The sequence below is a fragment of the Heptranchias perlo genome, chromosome 24 (genome assembly GCF_035084215.1).
Source record: "Heptranchias perlo isolate sHepPer1 chromosome 24, sHepPer1.hap1, whole genome shotgun sequence".
Classification (NCBI taxonomy): domain Eukaryota; kingdom Metazoa; phylum Chordata; class Chondrichthyes; order Hexanchiformes; family Hexanchidae; genus Heptranchias; species Heptranchias perlo.
The window spans coordinates 4,219,012-4,239,219 of record NC_090348.1 but is presented as its reverse complement, the minus strand read 5'-3'; the positions used below and the strand labels follow the sequence as shown (position 1 = coordinate 4,239,219).

Sequence of the window (20,208 nt, the reverse complement as noted above, 5' to 3'; positions counted from 1 at the left end):
CACTCTCCCCCGCCCCATTCACAGACTCACTCTCCCCCCCTCCCATTCACAGACTCACTCTCCCCCCTCCCCCCTCCCCCATTCACAGACTCACTCTCCCCCCTCCCCCATTCACAGACTCACTCTCCCCCCTCCCCCATTCACAGACTCACTCTCCCCCTCCCCCATTCACAGACTCACTCTCCCTACCCCCCATTCACAGACTCACTCTCCCCCCCTCCCATTCACAGACTCACTCTCCCCCCTCCCCCATTCACAGACTCACTCTCCCCCCTCCCCCTTCACAGACTCACTCTCCCCCCCTCCCCCATTCACAGACTCACTCTCCCCCGCCCCATTCACAGACTCACTCTCCCCCCTCCCCCATTCACAGACTCACTCTCCCCCCTCCCCCATTCACAGACTCACTCTCCCCCCTCCCCCATTCACAGACTCACTCTCCCCCCTCCCCCATTCACAGACTCACTCTCCCCCTCCCCCATTCACAGACTCACTCTCCCCCTCCCCCATTCACAGACTCACTCTCCCTACCCCCCATTCACAGACTCACTCTCCCCCTCCCCCATTCACAGACTCACTCTCCCTACCCCCCATTCACAGACTCACTCTCCCCCCTCCCCCATTCACAGACTCACTCTCCCTACCCCCCATTCACAGACTCAATCTCTCGCCCTCTCACTACCCCCAGTTCACAGACTTTGCTCCATATCCCTCCTCTGAAGTTGGGAATATGCATCAGTAATTTAAGCATGGACGTTTTTAAAATGAAGAGACAGAAAATGGTGTGGGATTGGCTGACCCCATACCTGAATTCCTGAGACACACTACTCTCAGGTGAATCCAGGCCTGTCAGGTTGTACAATTTACCATAAGTGTAAACATTAATACGGAATTACTCACCAGAGGGAGAGGCAGGATTTGATTTGTTTTGTATACAACAGGCACTTTGATACATCATCTTGTGATATAAAGAAACGTTATCTGGCTGCTAAAAAATTGATCAGCTGGTGTGATAACATTCAGAGCCAAACTGAATATAATGTCCAAAGTGAGAGACGGTATCCAGATTATCAAGCCCATTCCTTCCTATTCCCTGATCTACGGACCAAGTGCTGGAAAATGGGATTCGGCTGGGTGGCTCATTTTCGGCTGGCGCGGATATGATGGGCCGAATGGCCTCCTTCTGTCCTCTCTTTCTATGATTCTATGATACTAGTAGGAATCTGCGACACTCAGGGAATTTTATTGAGTTGGGACCACATTCAGTGTCTTCAAGAACTCAAGTATCAGATGTGAATCCCACCCTTCCTTGTTGGGAAGTTTCTTGCTGGGAATTTCCTCGGCGGCGGGGGGGGGGCGGAGGGGTTTCTCCCCGCTCGGCCGCCGTAACTTCAGCGCAAGATCGCGGAAACCCCCTTCACGCATCATAGAATCATAGAATCATAGAAGTTACAACATGGAAACAGGCCCTTCGGCCCAACATGTCCATGTCGCCCAGTTTATACCACTAAGCTAGTCCCAATTGCCTGCACTTGGCCCATATCCCTCTATACCCATCTTACCCATGTAACTGTCCAAATGCTTTTTAAATGCGTCAATCTGGGGTTCCCCGCCGACGTTAGTAAAGAAAGTGAGGTAAAAACAGAAAATGCTGGAAAAGCTCAGCAAGTGAGGCAGCATCTGTGGAGAAAGAAACACCTTGAGAAATAAAACGAGAGTTGGACATAATAGGCTGGATTTTCCTCTGATTTTCAACTGATATCCCGGGTGGGATTTTGGGGGAACCAGTTGGGAAGTCGGGGCTGTATGGATTACTGCTGTTCACGTACCCCCCCCCAACCTCCATCTTTGATCTGGATTTCCCCACTCCCACTGGGACCACAGGTGACTGCTCGTTCCTAGCATGCTGGTGAGGTGGGGGAGGGGGGTCCTGGGTTCCCGGCCCATTCCCCTCCCATCCACCCCAGTTACCGCCAATCCCCGGGACCACCATGTGGAAGATGGCAGTGGGCATGGACTAGTGGGCCCAAAGTCTTCAGATGGAGGGAGAGGGCCTAGTAGACAACCATGGGTGGAATCTTCTAATTCTTCTTCTTTTGATAAATGTCACTTCAATCTGGTTGTACTTGACTCACAACGCTGCTTTCACAGTCATGTAAAATATGCTTTTGTTGACTGATATCACTGTGAATTTAAGTGAATTAAATAATAGATTTTTCTTCCATTGTTTGGTCTCCTGTGAGCTCACAGTAACCGTCTTAGTGGGGAGTAGGTTTGAACTCCCCCAGACGCAGTCATTGACTGGGGTATCGCTGGACAACTGATCCATTATTCATCTGGCCAAAACTCAGTAGCAACTGCTCAGAGTTCCAAGTATTTCACTAGGGATACTTCATAACAGAAATCCCTTTCTATGGGAGTTAATTGTGTTGATTGTCATCCAGGGATTTCAACTTTCAGCTTCTTTCAATGATATAAGCAACAAGCGAACAATTGAAGAACACATCAAACTCTGCATCTCGATCTAGAAAGGTCATTTTTCAGTCATGAAAGACTGAACAGGCTGGGGCTCTTTTCTCTCGAAAAGAGAAGAATGAGAGATGTCCTGATAGAGATCTTTAAAATTATGATGGGGTTCGATAGGGACGATGTAGAGAAGATGTTTCTGCTTGTAGGCAAGTCCAAACTATCTTAAATATAAGATAGTCACTAATAAATCCAATAGGGAATTCAGGAGAAACTTCTTTACCCAGAGAGTGGTGAGAATGTGGAACTCGCTACCACAAGGAGTAGTTGAGGCGACGAACATAGATGCATTTAAGGGGGAAGCTAGATAAACACATGAGGGAGAAAGGAATAGTAGGATATGCTGATAGGGTTAGATGAAGAGGGGTGGGAGGAGGCTCGTGTGGAGCATAAACACCAGCATAGGCCAATTGGGCCGAATGGCCTGTTTCTGTGCTGTAAATTCCATGTAATTCTATGTAATTTTTATGATTAAGTGAGCCGTAAAAATAAATGACGGATGGAAGAGAGATCTCCCGGAGAAGGAGGTAATCTCGCATTGCTTGGGACTAACATTGCATGGACGGTAACTTCAATGCCATAATGAATTGGGCTTACAAAGTGCCCAGGGGTCGCTCGGATCTCCTGGACAATTGTAAACCTACCTGGAGCTCATTTAAATGTTCAGACGGTGTGGTCACCGTCCCCTGTGCTCTGCCTTTACTTCTGGGAGAGCAGCTCTGTGCATATGTGTAATCGCACATGTGCAGAACTCCCTTCTGGGCATAAGGGTTGCAGTTCCAGCCAGCCAGTGTAAACAGGCTCACACCCATAAGCAGCTTCTGGTCTGAGACCAGTAGTTTCAGTGTAAATGAGCATATTTACAGGGCTATGGAGAAAGAGCAGGGGATTGGATAGCTCTTTCAAAGAGCCAGCACAGGTACAATGGGCCGAATGGCCGCCTCTTGCGCTGTACCTACTATGATACTATGATATTATCAGCAAAGACCTCATGCTGGGCTCACATGAATAGAGTCATCCCTACCATAACAGGTGTGGATGCCTTGTTGGACTATCGGTAATGAGACAATGATTTGGTTAATATCCCTGGCTGTTATCGGCAACAATAAGGACAGCTCACTCATGAACATGAGGAGAGATGAGAAGAAATGTTTTTACGCAGCGAGTTGTTATGATCTGGAACGTGCTGCCTGAAAGGGCGGTGGAAGCAGATTCAATAATAACTTTCAAAAGGGAACTGGATAAATACTTGAAAAGGAAAAATTTTCAAGGCTATGGGGAAAGGGCAGGGGAGTGGGACTAATTGGATAGCTCTTTCAAAGAGCCGGCACAGGCACGATGGGCCGAATGGCCTCTTGCATTGTATTATTCTATGATTCTAACACATCAACCCCTCTGTCTCAGTGATGCAGCCTGCGGTTTTTTAAAAAATGTGTGCGAGTTCACTTTGATTTAAAGCATAACGCTTAGATATAACTCAATCCCAAATCCTATCCTCGCAGAAATTAATGATCGAAATTCCTGGAAACTGTCACTTGTTTATACTGGTTAAAATGTTGCTCAGTTACATTGAAAAAGTTTACACAATTTATAGCAGTCTTCTCTTTGACAATGAGACTCACTCTCTTTTTAAAGTACTTCATCCTTCTCCCCTTCGCCGGTCTCCCTGAACCAGGGGTCACACTCGGTTGAGAGGATGGGCCAGTGCACCTACTCCTTGATCTCCCAGTTCCTCTCCATCACTGGCTGCTAGGAGATATATGAGAGCAGCCCAGTGAAGACTCTCCCACTGATTCTGTTTCCCCGGTGAGGGGAGCACGGGGGGTTGATGCTGGGCAAGTGGGAGAGCCCAGCGTGGAGGGTGGAAGAGAATGTGCCTGACCTTAGGTAGACTGGGTCCACGAAGAGGAGGTGGGAAATGGCAAGAACCCCAAGAGTCAGCCCAAAGGCGGACTGGGAAACAGATTCAGCCCAGGAGTAGAGGGCTGGGATCGGAGTAGTTGGGCTAGACCCAGATCTGGTCTGAGCGTGGAGATGCAACATTCAAGACATTCACAATACTAAGGACAATCACCGTGTCTCACCCCGTGAGGGAGTGCTGCACTGTCGGAGGTGCCGCATTTTGGATGAGATATTAAACTAAGACCTCGTCTGCCCTCTCTGGCGGACGTAAAAGATTCAACGCCACTATTTTGAAGAAGTGCAGGGGAGTTCTCCCTGGTGTCCAGGCCAATATTTATCCCTCAGCCAACACCTAAAACAGATTATCTGGTCATTTATTTCATTGCTCTTTTTAGGAGCTTGCTGTGTGCAAATTGGCTGCCAAATATAACAGTGATTACACTTCAAAAGTTTTACTTTGGGACATCCTGAGGTGGTCAAAGGCACTTGATAAAGGGAAGTTCTCTCTTTTGTCTGGCTTTCCAATTTGCCATTTTAGGTCAGAAACTATTTTAAATGACCACAGCCACCAATGCTAATCTTCCTTATCCTCTCAGTTGTTACTGTAGCTAGGATACCACACTGCCTGATATAATGTGACATCCCAATTGAGGTAAGACAGTGAAAGGCATCATTCCTGGTAACTACTTCAAATAATATTGCAGCTTTAAAAGATCTAGAGGCTGACTGGAAGCAGGAATCGTTCTAGACTGAGGGAATAATGATATTCTGGTGGCTTCATTTGTACTTATCTTTACAAAAGGTAACATGTGCTGAAAATCTCCCTCATAAACAATGAATGAAACCAGTCCTGATTTGTGGTTTGATTAATCTTTATCTCATGACCCAATCAGCTCACCCGTAAGTGACACTCAATTTTTTTTTAATAAACATTAAAGATGGATGCCAGGAAACATGGTGATGCCAATTATAGAATCATAGAATGATACAGCACAGAAGGAGGCCATTCGGCCCATCATGCCCCTGCCGGCTCTTTGAAAGAGCTATCCAATTAGTCCTACTTCCCTTCTCTTTTCCCACAGAACGGTAAATTTTCTCCCCTTCAAGTATTTATCCAATTTGAAAGTTACTATTGAATCTGCTTCCACCGCCCTTTCAGGCAGTGCATTCCAGATCAGAGCTACTCGCTGTGTAAAAAAATTTCTCCTCATCTCCCCTCTGGTTCTTTTGCCAATTATCTTAAATCTGTGTCCTCTGGTTATCAACCCTCTTGCCAGTGGAAACAGTTTCTCGCTATTTACTCTATCAAAACCCTTCATGAATATGAATTGGATATATTGAAATGGAGTATTGGAAGGGGTAGGATGTGGATAGAAAAGGGACTGCAGAGAGCAGCACAAGAAAGCCAAAGAATTATTTCCCTTAAGTCAGTACTAGACTATAACTGGGAATTTTCTCAGGGCTGCCATCATATCAGCGTGAGATCGGTGAGACCCCTCTCCCCCCCAGATACAACGTGTGAACCGCCGATCTTCTGGGCCGCCAATCGGAAGAAAGCTTGAGGAAATTCCCAGCGTATATGTTAGTCTTTAGGGGTAAAATTCAAGATTCTCCATCTTTTAAAGACAATGGGCAGAATATCGCTTACTGGGAATGTATTTTTGCCACATGGGCGATTTTATCCTTCATTTGTTACGCTGGGAAAACAAACTGTAGAGGATCATGATATGGCACATTCCAGGGCTAGTTATCGTGGTTCAGCATCCTCTACCATAAGTGGACATCAGTATCACGTTTGTTAAGAAGAAGTTTGAAGACTTGAGGGGTATAAGTTCCCCTTTTAGTTAGAAAAGTCTTCTTTCCCTCACTAATCAAGATGCCGATTGTTCTCCTCCAGTTGAATTTGTGAAAAGCAAATTTGATCAGTGTATTGGCCAACCTGAAATAATGATGTTTCTCTCACTTCTCCAGCACCTACATTGGCACTGAGCTGGGAGAACCGATGAACAGGTCGTTATTCCAGCCGTGAATTGTGAAAGTGGCCCAAAGAAGATTTTGTCAATCTGTAAATCGACCTAACTCCTGACGTCTGCCCTCCTCCCAGAGCAGGATCTCTAATCACAACTCACACATTCAATCAAATGAACTTAGAGATGATAAAAGTGTACCACCCTTAATATGGAGGGCCTGGACATATATGGGGTTAATATTTTTAGTGATTAGGTATTCATATACTTAACAAGTGAACTTATGGTTGACTTGTTATTGGTAAAGTAATTGATTGGAATATATGAGCATATCATTTCGATAATTTAGGTGTCAGCTGTGGCTCAGTGGGTAGCACTGGTAGGAGGTTGTGGGTGCAGGTCTCACTCCAGAGACTTGAGCACATAATCTGGGTGGACACTCCAAGTGCAGTACTGAGGGAAGTGCTGCATTGTCAGAGGTGCCATCTTTAGGATGAGACATTAAACCGAGGCCCGTCTGCCTTCTCAGATGGACGTAAAATTTCCCACTGCACTATTCCCAGTGTCCTGGCCAATATTTATCCCTCAACCAACACCATCAAAAAACTGCTGACTCATTTATCTCATTGCTGTTTGTGGGATCTTGCTGTGCGTAAATGCGTCATGTTTCCCTGTGATTAGATTTCAGAAGTAGTTCATTGGCTGTGAAGTACTTTGGGATGTCCTGAGGATGTGAAAGGTGCTATATAGATGCAAGTTCTTTCTTTCTTAAATAGGGTACCGATGGATGTCTTACCAAGGAGTGAAGTGTTGGGCCACGAATTTGGCCACTGGTCATTTACAGACTAAGTCAGTGTCAATCTGATCAATGTGCTTAACTTTCTTACCTCTCCTCGGGTACAAGGGAATGGGTCTGAATATCTGGAAGTGCAAATCGCCCCGTCCTGGTTCAGATCGTCTGGCAGCCCAAAGGTGTCGGTACAGTTCGTGGCAAAATATTTGTAAGGTTTCCAGGTGGAACCAAAATCTTGGGATCGCTCGAGGACCATCGCGGCGGGCCTGGGCGATTTAAAGATCATGATAAGGTGGGTGAAGTAGAAATGGGTCTCCAGATCCAGCTGGATGGTCTCCCTGTGCCTCCCCTGGGCCGACTGCCACCAGGTGTTTGGGAAACGGAACGAGGAATCGGTCATCGCAGTGGGCGGGTGTGAGTGGCGATGGCCCTGGACCGAGCTACACTTCTCGCATTCGGGCGACTCCTCGCAGCCCCTCCTCGAGTAGGAGCAGAAGAACTCAGTGGAGTTAAGGCCGCAGGTGGTACTGGTCAGTAGTTCTCTGGCCGCTGCCAGGTTGCCCAGCCGAGGATTACAGGCTCCGGACTCGCAGTGCCGCCTCACCCCAGGCACGTCTGTCCATCCTGAAAAGGACACAAACACAATTCTAAATTACAAGCAGCACAATGCCTGTCCCACACAATCTACACGCCAGCCAAGGGCACGACCCGAAATGGGTATCAAAGTTCCTGACATTCTCAGTCCACATTCACTCAGGTCTCACATAAACAGAGAAGTGAAACTAGTTCTAAAAAAACAATCAATCTATGTAATACTCAAATAAATACCATTCCGGTTTTGGTAGAAAAGTGAAGTTTTTGTGAGGAAATGAGGAGAATTTTTTTTACACAGCGAGTTGTTATAATCTGGAATGCGCTGCCTGAAAGGGTGGTGGAAGCAGATTCAATAGTAACTTTCAAAAGGGAATTAGATAAATACTTGAAAAGGAGAAATTTGCGGGGGAAGAGCGGGGGAGTGGGACTAATTGGATAGGTCTTCCTGAAATTATTCCAAATCTCAATGCTCCTTTGTATTCTCCCTGCTGGAGATTGGTCAGTATGTTCCCCTGGTCTATTATTGTCTCCCTGAGACTGGTCAGTTTGATCTCTGGTCTATTATTGTCTCCCTGAGATTGGTCAGTTTGATCTCTGGTCCATTATTGTCTCCCTGAGATTGGTCAGTTTGTTCCCCTGGTCCATTATTGTCTCCCTGAGATTGGTCAGTTTGTTCCCCTGGTCCATTATTGTCTCCCTGAGATTGGTCAGTTTGTTCCCCTGGTCCATTATTGTCTCCCTGAGATTGGTCAGTTTGATCTCTGGTCCATTATTGTCTCCCTGAGATTGGTCAGTTTGTTCCCCTGGTCCATTATTGTCTCCCTGAGATTGGTCAGTTTGATCTCTGGTCCATTATTGTCTCCCTGAGATTGGTCAGTTTGATCTCTGGTCCATTATTGTCTCCCTGAGATTGGTCAGTTTGATCTCTGGTCCATTATTGTCTCCCTGAGATTGGTCAGTTTGATCTATGGTCCATTATTGTCTCTGAGATTGGTTAGTTTGTTCCCCTGGTCCATTATTGTCTCTGTGCGATTGGTCAGTTTGATGCCCCTTGGTCCAGTTACTGTCTCCGTGCGATTGGTCAGTTTGTTCCCCATGTCCATTATTGTCTCTATGAGATTGGTCAGTTTGTTGCCCCTGGCAAATGTTCTAAGGGTGCAGAATATAGGATCATAGAATCATAGAAGTTTACAACATGGAAACAGGCCCTTCGGCCCAACATGTCCATGTCGCCCAGTTTATACCACTAAGCTAGTCCCAATATTTTGAGGAGGGAAGGGGAGCAGCCAGAAGTCATGGTCCATGTGGGAACCAGTGACATAGGAAGGAAATGGTTGAGGTCCTGCAGTCAGAGTTTCAGGAGCTAGGGAGGAAGTTAAAAAGCAGGACCTCAAAAGGTAGTAATCTCTGGATTACTCCCAGTGCCACGTACTAGTTAGTATAGGAATAGTAGGATAAGACAGGTTAATGCGTGGCTGGAGCAGGGGTGCAGGAGGGAGGGCATCAGATTCCTGGGGCATTGGGACCAGTTCTGGGGCAAGAGGGACCTGTGCAAGATGGATGGGGTGCAGTTCAACAGAGCTGGGACCAATGTCCTCACGAGAAGGTTAACTAATATTGTGGGGGATAGTTTAAACTAATTTGGCTGGGGGATGGGCACCAGGATGAAACAGTAGAGAGGAGAAACAAGGTGTACAGAGGATTGGGAGGGGCAAATAGCATTAGAATAAAGAATAGTTCAGAAATAGGAAGAGGCAAATGCGAGGCAGTCTAAGCTGAGATTGGAGTGCATGTGCGTAAATACAGGTAGCCTGGTAAATAAGGCTGGTGAGCTGCAGGCTCAAATCGCCACGTGGGACTATGATATAGTGACAGTAACAGAGACCAGGCTCAAGGAAGGGGAGGATTGGGTACTTAATATTCCTGGCTACAAGATATTCAGAAAAGATAGGGAAGGAAAGGGAGGGACAGTATTTATCAAAGAAACTGGAAAGGGTTGATGTAGTTGAGGGGTCAAAGAAAGAATCTATTTGGTTAGAATTAAGGAACAATAGAGGAGCCATTACGCGACTGGGTGTATACTATAGGCCACCAAATAGTGCGAAGGAGATAGAGGAGCAAATTTTCAGGCAAATTACAGAAAGATGCAAGAACTATAGATAAGTCATAATGGGGGCTTCAATTATCCCAATATAGACTGGGACAGTAATGGTGTAAAGGGCAAAGAGAGAGAGGAATTCCTGAAAGGTATTAAGGGATATGGGCTAAAGGCAGGTAAATGGAGTTAGATCACAGATCAGCCATGATCTTATCAAATGGCGGAGTGGGCTCGAGGGGCTGAATGGCCTACTCCTGTTCCTATGTTCCTATGTGTACAAGACAACTTTCTTGAACAGTGTGTTTCCAGCCCAACGAGGAAGGAAGCAGCGCTGGATCTAGTTCTGGGGAATGAATTGGGGCAAGTGGAGCATGTTTCAGTGGGGGAGCATTTGGGGAACAGTGATCATAATATCATTAGGTTTAGAATAGTCATGGAAAAGGACAAGGAACAATCAAATATGAAAATGTTTAACTGGAGAAGGGCAAATTTCAATGAGTTAAAAAGGGATCTGACCCAGGTGGATTAGAATTAGAAATTAGTAGGGAAAACAGTAACCGGTCAATAGGAGGCCTTCAAGGACGAGCTGGTTCGGGTACAGAGTAGGCACATTCCCACGAGGGGAAAGGAAGGACATCCAAAGCTAGAGCTCCCTGGATGAGTAAAGATATAAAGATTAAAATGAAACAGAAAAAGGAGGGTCATGACAAATGTAAGGCACATAATACAGTAGAGAGCCAGACTGAATACAGAAAGTACAGAGGAGATCTAAAAAATGGAATAAGAGGGGCAAAGAGAGAGTATGAGAATAGATTAGCGGATAACATAAAAGGGAATCCAGAAGTCTTTTATAAACATATAAATAGTAAAAGGGCAGTCAAAGGAAGCATGGGACTGATTAGGGACAAAAAATGAGATCTTCTTGTGGAGGCAGAGAGTATGGCTGAGGTACTAAATGAATACTTCACATTGGTCTTCACTAGAGAAGAGGATGCTGCCATTGTAGCAGGAGGTAGTAACGATATTGGATAGGATAAAAGTAGATAAAGAGGTACTTTAAAAACTGTCAGTACTTAAAGTAGAAAAGTCACCCGGTCCAGATGGGATGCATCCTAGCTTACTGAGGGAAGTACGGGTGGAAATTGCGGAGTCTCTGGCCACAATCCTCCTTAGATGTGGGGATGGTGCCGGGGGACTGCAGGATTGTAAATGTTACACCCCTGTTCAAAAAAGGGGAGGGGGATAAACCCAGCAATTACTGTCCAGTCTGCCTAACATCGATGGTGGGGAAACTTTTAGAGACAATAATCCGGGCCAAAATTAATTGGCACTTGGAAAATTATGGGCTAATAAATGAAAGTCAGCACGGATTTGTTAAAGGAAAATCGTGTATGACTAACTTGCTTGAGTTTTTTGATGAGGTAACGGAGAGGGTTGATGAGGGTAGTGTGGTTGATGTGTACATAGACTTTCAAAAGGCATTTGATTAAGTACCACATAATAGACGGATTATCAAAATTAAAGCCCGTGGGATTAAAGGGTCAGTGGCAGTGTGGATACAAAATTGGCTAAGGGACAGAAACAGAGAGTAGTGGTGAACGGTTGTTTTTCAGACTGGAGGGAAGTATACAGTGGTGTTCCCCAGGGGTCGGTATTAGGACCACTGCTCTTTTTGATATATATTAACAACCTGGATTTGTGTATACACGGTGTAATTTCAAAGTTTGCAGATGATACAAAACTCAGAAATGTAATAATGTGGAGGATAGTAACAGACTTCAGGAAGACACAGACAAACTAGTGAAATGGACAGACACACGGCAGATGAAATTTAATGCAGAGAAGTGTGAAGTGATATATTTTGGAAGCAAGAATGAGGAGAGGCAATATAAACTAAATGGTCCAATTTTAAAGGGGGTGCAGGAACAGAGAGACCTGGGGGTGTATGTTCACAAATCTTTGAAGGACAAGTTGAGAAGGCTGTTAAAAAAACATAAGCAATCTTGGGCTTTATTAATAGAGGCATAGAGTACAAAAGCAAGGAAGTTATGCTAAACCTTTATAAAACACTGGTGTGGCCTCAGCTGGAGTATTGTGTTCAATTCTGGGCACCAGACTTTAGGAAGGATGTCAAGGCCTCAGAGAGAGTGCAGGGGAGATTTACTAGAATGGTACCAGGGATGAGGGATTTCAGTTATGTGGAGAGACTAGAGAAGCTGGGGTTGTTCTCTTTAGAGCAGAGAAGGTTAAGGGGAGATTTAATAGAGGTGTTCAAAATCATGAACGGTTTTGAAAGAGTAAATAAGGAGAAACAGTTTCCAATGTCAGAAGGGTCGGTAACCAGAGGATACAGATTTAAAGTGATCGGCAAAAGAACCAGAGGCGACATGAGGAAACATTTTTTCATGCAGCGGGTTGTTATGATCTGGAATGTGCTGCCTGAAAGCAGATTCAATAATAACTTTCAAAACAGAATCAGATAAATACCTGAAGGGAAAAAAATTTACAGGGCTGTGGAGAAAGAGCAGGGGAATGGAGCTAATTGGATAGCTCTTTCAAAGAGCGGGCACAGGCACGATGGGCCGAATGGCCTCTTTCTGTGCTGTACCTGCTATGATACTATGACACTATGGTCCAGTTACTGTCTCCCTGAGATTGGTCAGCTTCCTGGTTTCCATGGTGAACCAGAACTAGTGATGGTCGCTGGTGTTCAGTCCGAGTTGCTCAGAGAAGGGGATCCTCAGCTTCAAAGTTCCCAGCCATGTGGGGAGATCCATCACCGGCCGCTCCGATGGATTTAACGTGCCCGGTTTGTTGACTATTAATTCATTGTTTGCACAAACTAGGGGGGGCGGGGGAAACAACCTAGAAATAACCACAAACATGCCATGAGCAGGAGTGACCACAATGCCGACCTGGCCGGTCTACACACCACCCTCCCCGGGCACCCCCCCGGACCGAGCTGCCCTTCTGACTCAATCAACAAGTCCCGGTGTCCCGGTACCTACCGACAGGCCGGGGCTCGCACCCCAGGGACAGAAGGACGCAGGCGGCCACCCACAACCGGCTCATCTTCGGTCTTCAGCAGAACCCCCGAGCCGTGCTGCAGTCAGAGGCTATCGGTGGGTCAGGGTCTCCGGGCAGGGTCCCTCAGCATGTCCCAACACCCCGGGGGGGTGCGGGGGGCTCAGGCTGCTCCGTCCCGCGATCTCCTGGCGAACGGCATCACCCCGCACGGTGCTGGCTGTCGGCTGCCCGTCCTCCGCAAGCAGCTGCCGCTGTCCCCAGTGCCCCGAACCGACTGCTCATTCCTGCGGTGTAAGGGAGCGCTTCCCCTCCCTCTCTGTCGCTTCCCCTCCCTCTCTGTCGCTCCCTTTCTCTCCTCCTCCCGCTACATAACTCGCCCTTCTCTATCTCTCCATATATTTATCTCTCTCTCTCTCTTTCTATATATACACCTTTCCCTCCCTCTAATTGTTAGTCTATGTCTCCTATATCTGACTCTCACTCTTCCTCCTTCTCTATATATCTCCCCCTCTCTCCCCTCCCTTTCTCTCTATATCTCCCCCTCTCTCCCCTCCCTTTCTCTCTCTATATATATATCTCCCCCTCTCTCCCCTCCCTTTCTCTCTCTCTCTATATCTCCCCCTCTCTCCCCTCCCTTTCTCTCTCTATATATATATCTCCCCCTCTCTCCCCTCCCTTTCTCTCTCTCTCTATATCTCCCCCTCTCTCCCCTCCCTTTCTCTCTCTCTATATATCTCCCCCTCTCTCCCCTCTCAATCTCTCTTTATATATCGTTCCCTCCCTCTAATTATGAGACTAACATATGTCTCCTATCTCTCTTTTTCTCTCTTTATATATGTATTTCTCTCTTCCAATTGCATTTCTTGCCCTCTCCCTCTCTCTTTCTCTCTATATGTATATACATCCTTTTGTCTCTTTCTCTCTCCCTCTCTGTGTATTTTTTCCCTCCCTCTCTATATATATCTTTCTATATATTTATTTTCCTCCCTCTCTATATTTCTTTCTCTGCCCTTCTATTTCATTCCCTCCATGTATATCTTTCACTTTCTCTCTCTGTATTTCCCTTTCTCTCTCCCTCTCTGTATCTCTCCCCTCTATGTATATCTTTCTCACTCTCCTCCCTCTATCTCTCTATGTGTATCTTTCTCCCTCTCTGTATCTCTTTCCCTGTATCTCTCTGCCTGTATCTCTCTGTATATCTCCCCCCCCCCCACCCGTATCTCTCACTATGTATATCTTTCTCCCCTCTCTCTGTATCTCTCTCAATGTATATCTTTCTCCCTCTCTCCCTGTATCTCCCTCTCTGTATCTCTCTCTATGTATATCTCCCCCCCTCTGTATCTCTCTCCCTGTATCTCTCTCCCTATATCTCTCTCTATGTATATATTCCCCCCCTCCCTGTATCTCTCTCCATGTATCTCTCTGTATATCTTTCTGCCCCTCTCTCCCTGTATCTCCCTCTCTGTATCTCTCTCTCTCTATGTATCTCTCTCTGTATCTCTTTCTCCCCCTCTCTCTATATCTTTCTCCCTCTCTCCCTGTATCTCCCTCTCTGTATCTCTCTCTCTATGTATCTCTCTCTGTATCTCTTTCTCCCCCTCTCTCTATATCTTTCTCCCTCTCTCCCTGTATCTCCCTCTCTGTATCTCTCTCTCTATATCTCTCTATGTATCTCTCTGTATATCTTTCCCCCTCCCTGTACCTCTCTCTCTGTATCTCTCTGTCCCCCTCTCTCTATCTCTCTCTCTCTGTACATCTTTCTATGTATATTTTTCCCTCTCCCCCTCTCTCAGGCCGAGCCCAGACTCCGTTAACTCCGGTTCCCGTGGCCGTGCGGGAGCGGCCGGCGCTGAGCTCGGGCTCCGGGAGCTTCAGTCGGTGATTCCGCGGTGGGGACGGAGACACCGACCGCTCTTTTTAACCGACACCCTAATAACTGGGGACATCACCTTTAATAACGGGGAGGGGGTTCAAGGAGCTCAGTCTGATCAGCTCCAGTCCTTTCATCTATTCCCAGCCCCTGGGGAAATGTCTCAGGAGGTGGGAACTCCCCAGGAATCTCGAATAACCCCCACCTCCCCCCGCTTCTATTTCTTGTCCCCTTCACACCCTCTCCCCTCAGTGTGTTTCCCACCGGTCCGGTTCGCGGAGTCCCGACCCCAGGCTGTCAGTTACCGACCTGATCTCATCTGTTTCCCGCAGCCGGGGAGCCGCAAACCGCATCCCAGGAGACCGATGGTCCCCAGCCCGCCGCTCCGGGCTGTTACTTTTCTTAGTGAGAGCTGTACGGTCAAACAATGAAATATAACCCAGGCTGACCGAAACAATCTGGACTGTGGAGGAGAGACAGAGACACACAGACAGAGAGACAGAGACAGAGACACACAGACAGAGAGACACAGACAGAGAGGCAGAGAGACACAGACAGAGAGACTCACAGACAGAGAGGCAGAGAGACACACAGACAGACACACACACACAGACAGAGAGACACACAGACAGAGAGGCAGAGAGACACACAGACAGAGAGGCAGAGACACACAGACAGAGACACACAGTCAGAGAGACACACAGACAGAGAGGCAGAGAGACACACAGACAGAGACACACACACAGACAGAGAGACACACAGACAGAGACACACAGACAGAGAGACACACAGACAGAGAGACAGAGAGACACAGACAGAGACACACAGTCAGAGAGGCAGAGTCAGAGAGACACAGACAGAGAGACACAGACAGAGAGGCAGAGAGACACAGACAGAGAGACTCACAGACAGAGAGGCAGAGAGACACACAGACAGACACACACACACAGACAGAGAGACACACAGACAGAGAGGCAGAGAGACACACAGACAGAGAGGCAGAGACACACAGACAGAGACACACAGTCAGAGAGACACACAGACAGAGAGGCAGAGAGACACACAGACAGAGACACACACACAGACAGAGAGACACACAGACAGAGACACACAGACAGAGAGACACACAGACAGAGAGACAGAGAGACACAGACAGAGACACACAGTCAGAGAGGCAGAGAGACACAGACAGAGAGACACACAGACAGAGAGGCAGAGAGACACACAGACAGAGACACACACACAGACAGAGAGACACACAGACAGAGAGACACAGACAGAGAGACACACAGACAGAGAGACAGAGAGACACAGACAGAGACACACAGTCAGAGAGGCAGAGAGACACACAGACGGAGACACACACACAGACAGAGAGACACACAGACAGAGAGACACACAGACAGAGAGGCAGAGAGACACACAGACAGAGAGACACAGATAGAGAGACACACAGACAGAGAGGCAGAGAGACACACAGACAGAGAGACACACAGACAGAGAGACACAGACAGAGACACACAGACAGAGAGGCAGAGAGGCACAGACAGAGAGACACACAGACAGAGAGGCAGAGAGACACAGACAGAGACAGAGAGACACACAGACAGAGAGGTAGAGAGAGTGAGACAGACAGAGAGCGAGGGGGAGGTAGAGACAGAGAGAGTGAGAAAGACAGAGGGAGATCAGAGAGGGGAAAGGAGAGCGATGAGGAGAGAAAGTCAGAAGAAAGAGGGACAGAGAAGATGAGAGGGGAGAGTGAGAGACAGTCAAAAAGAGAGAATACAAGAGGAAGAGAGAAAAAGTCAGAGAGGGGAGAGAGAGACATTGAAGGAGAGAGAGAAACAAAGAGGGGAGAGGGAGAGAGAAAGTGAGAGAGTGGAGAGAGAGAGACAGAGAGAGACAGACAGAGAGGGGAGATAGTGGGAGTGGGGAGAGAGGAGAGACAGAGAGAGACAGGGAGAGAGGGGAGATAGTGGGACTGGGGAGAGAGGAGAGACAGAGAGAGACAGGGAGAGAAAGACAGGGAGAAAGAGACAGAGACAGAGAGAAAGAGAGAGAGACAGGGAGAAAGAGACAGAGACAGAGAGAAAGAGAGAGAGACAGGGAGAAAGAGACAGAGACAGAGAGAAAGAGAGAGAGACAGGGAGAAAGAGACAGAGACAGAGAGAAAGAAAGAGAGACAGGGAGAAAGAGACAGAGGCAGAGAGTGAGACAGAGACAGAGAGTAAGACAGAGACAGAGAGAAAGAGACAGAGTGAGACAGACAGGGAGAGAGAGGGGTGGTAGAGACAACAACAATAACAACAACTTGCATTTCTATAGTGCCTTTAATGTAGTAAAATGTCCCGGGGGAGTTCCCACCTCCCGAGACATTTCCCAAAGGGCTGGGAATAGATGAAAGGACTGAAACTGATCAAACTGAGCCTCCTTAAACCCCCTCCCCGTTATTAAAGGTGATACACTCAGTTATTAGTGCGGCACTGCTTCATAGGAGTGATTATCAGACCAAATTTGACATCGAGCCACATAAGGAGATATTAGGACAGGTGACCAAAAGCTTGGTCAAAGAGGTAGGTTTTAAGGAGCGTCTTAAAGGAGGAGAGAGAGAGACAGAGAGGCAGAGAAGTTTATGGAGGGAATTCCAGTGCTTAGGGTCTAGGCAGCTGAAGGCACGGCCGCCAACAGTGCACAGAGATCTCAGAGGGTTGTAGGAGGTTACAGAGATAGGGAGGGGCGAGGCCATGGAGGGATTTGAAAACAAGGATGAGAATTTTAAAATCGAGGTGTTGCCAGACCGGGAGCCAATGTAGGTCAATGAGCTCGGGGGTGATGGGTGAACGGGACTTGGTGTGAGTTAGGATACAGGCAGCAGAATTTTGGACGAGCTCAAGTTTATGGAGGGTGGAAGGTGGGAGGCCGACCAGGAGAGCATTGGAATAGTCGAGTCTGGAGGTAACAAAGACATGGATGAGGGTTTCAGCAGCAGATGAGCTGAGGCAGGGGCAGAGACGGGCAATGTTACAGAGGTGGAAGTAGGCGGTCTTGATGATGGAGAGGATATGGGATTGGATGCTCAGCTCAGGGTCAAATAAGACACCAAGGTTGCAAAAGTCTGGTTCAGCCTCAGATAGTGGCCAGGGAGAGGGATGGAGATGGTGGCTAGGGAATGGAGTTTGTGGGTTAGGACTGAAGACAATGGCTTCAGTCTTCCTAATATTTAATTGGAGGAAATTTCTGCTCATCCAGTACTGGATGCAGGACAAGCAGTGTAGAAACAGAGAGAGCGTGAGAAAGACAGTGGGACGACAGAGGGGGGAAAGGATAGAGATGAGGAGACCAAGTCAGAAGAAAGAGAAGAGAAGAGGAGAGAGGGGGAGAGACAGAGAGGATGAGAGAGAGAGAGGAGAGTGAGCGACAGACAAAAAGAATGAAAACAGGAGGCAAGCAAAAGATAGAGGGTGAGAAAGACAGAGAGAGAGGGAAAGAGACAAAGGGGAGAGAGAAGAGAGGCAGAGAGGAGAGTGAGACAGAGAGAGAGAGAGAGAGTGAGACTCAGTGTGAGAGAGAGAGAGAGGAGAGAGAGATAGAGAGAGGGGAGAGAGGAATGAGACAGACACAGAGGGACAGAGATTACAGATGGAGAGGGAAAAATTAAGGGACATGGAGAAGAAAATGAAATGTTGTACAACTTGAGGAGGAAAGCAACAGAGAAAGGGAAAGAGGCACCATACAATTAATGGAGGAAGAGCTGATAGAGCAGAGAGTTTGAGTCTGCAGAGAGGAGGCAGGGGCTGTGCTGGATGATGGGTCTGTGATAGATGATGGACTTGTTCACCAGAGTAGGAGCTCCGAGAGGCAGCCAGTGCCATTGCCTTGTACTTTGAGCCGAGTGGAGCTCCTATTCACGAGGTGTCATCCATCCTGGCGTGTGTGACTCGAACTAACCCAATGGCCCGAGGCTCCCTTTAAAAATCGTGTCTGGGACAAGCCTGCACACACTGTCCTACAGAATGTGCCCGTGCAGTATTGCTCAGATAGTCCTTCTCCCTCTCAGTTAGGCTCTGAATGGGTTTCCAAGCTTTTATTGTATTTAACACAAAGATCAGGGTTTTTACATTCCTTTTTTTCAAAATATGCACATTAAGCGATTAGATCCAGATCCTGCGAATCCTAATTTAGTTAACAGGATTGAAAATGATTTCCAACAGAGGCAAACGCTGGGAATTTCCTCGCGCTCTCCAAATCAGCAGAAGATCAGCGGAGACTCTGTTTACACGGTATATCCAGGGATTATGCTGATCTCTTGCTGACTTTACGCCATGATGTGGAGATGCCGGTGATGGACTGGGGTGGACAAATGTAAGGAATCTTACAACACCAGGTTATAGTCCAACAGTTTTATTTGAAAATCACAAGCTTTCAGAGATTATCTCCTTCGTCAGGTGTGTGTGGGATTCCTTGAAATATATCGCATATATAGACAGAGAACAATGCCTGGTGATTACAGATAATCTTTCCAACTGCCCCTTATCAAGGCAATCAAAGGAATTGAATAGTGTTCAGACAGAGAGACATTAGATACAAGACTACTGAATATACAAACGGCCAGAACCAAAGACAGAGAGAGAGAGAAACATCCGAAAGGAAGAGAAAGAGAGAGAATGACCCGTTGTATTAAAAACAGATAACTTTTTTTTCCTGCTGGTGGGGTTACGTGTAGCATGACATGAACCCAAGATCCCGGTTGAGGCCGTCCTCATGGGTGCGGAACTTGGCTATCAATTTCTGCTTGACGATTTTGCGTTGTCGTGTGTCTCGAAGGCCGCCTTGGAGAACGCTTACCCGAAGATCGGTGGCTGAATGTCCTTGACTGCTGAAGTGTTCCTCGACTGGGAGGGAACCCTCCTGTCTGGCGATTGTTGCGCGGTGTCCGTTCATCCGTTGTCGCAGTGTCTGCATGGTCTCGCCAATGTACCATGCTCCGGGGCATCCTTTCCTGCAACGTATGAGGTAGACAACGTTGGCCGAGTCACAGGAGTATGAACCATGTACCTGGTGGGTGGTGTCCTCTCGTGTGATGGTGGTATCTGTGTCGATGATCTGGCATGTCTTGCAGCGGTTACCGTGGCAGGGTTGTGTGGTGTCGTGGACGCTGTTCTCCTGAAAGCTGGGTAATTTGCTGTGAACGATGGTCTGTTTGAGGTTGGGTGGCTGTTTGAAGGCGAGTAGTGAAGGCATGGGGATGGCCTTAGCGAGGTGTTCGTCGTCATCGATGACATGTTGAAGGCTGCGGAGAACATGGCGTAGTTTCTCTGCTCCGGGGAAGTACTGGACGACAAAGGGTACTCTGTTGGTTGCGTCCCGTGTTAGTCTCCTGAGGAGGTCTATGCGATTTTTTGCTGTGGCCCGTCGGAACTGTCGATCGATG

General features: G+C 47.3%; 1 protein-coding gene across 2 annotated transcripts in view; it reads right to left on the bottom strand.

The window, feature by feature from the left end:
• The window catches only part of ntn4 (netrin 4), a 91,442-nt gene extending 76,276 nt beyond the window's left edge, over positions 1-15,166 (bottom strand). The window contains exons 1-2 of one of the 2 annotated variants that reach the window (XM_068004631.1): positions 15,087-15,166; positions 7,283-7,812 (exon numbers count right to left, since the gene is read on the bottom strand). In XM_068004631.1, coding sequence (XP_067860732.1) covers positions 7,283-7,812; positions 15,087-15,096 — 540 coding nt within the window. In that variant the 5' untranslated portion in view covers positions 15,097-15,166. Of the gene's footprint in view, positions 1-7,282; positions 7,813-12,888; positions 13,354-15,086 lie in introns of those variants that run through there. The other variant, XM_068004630.1, reaches the window with a different exon arrangement.
• Positions 15,167-20,208: the final 5,042 nt, after the last annotated feature.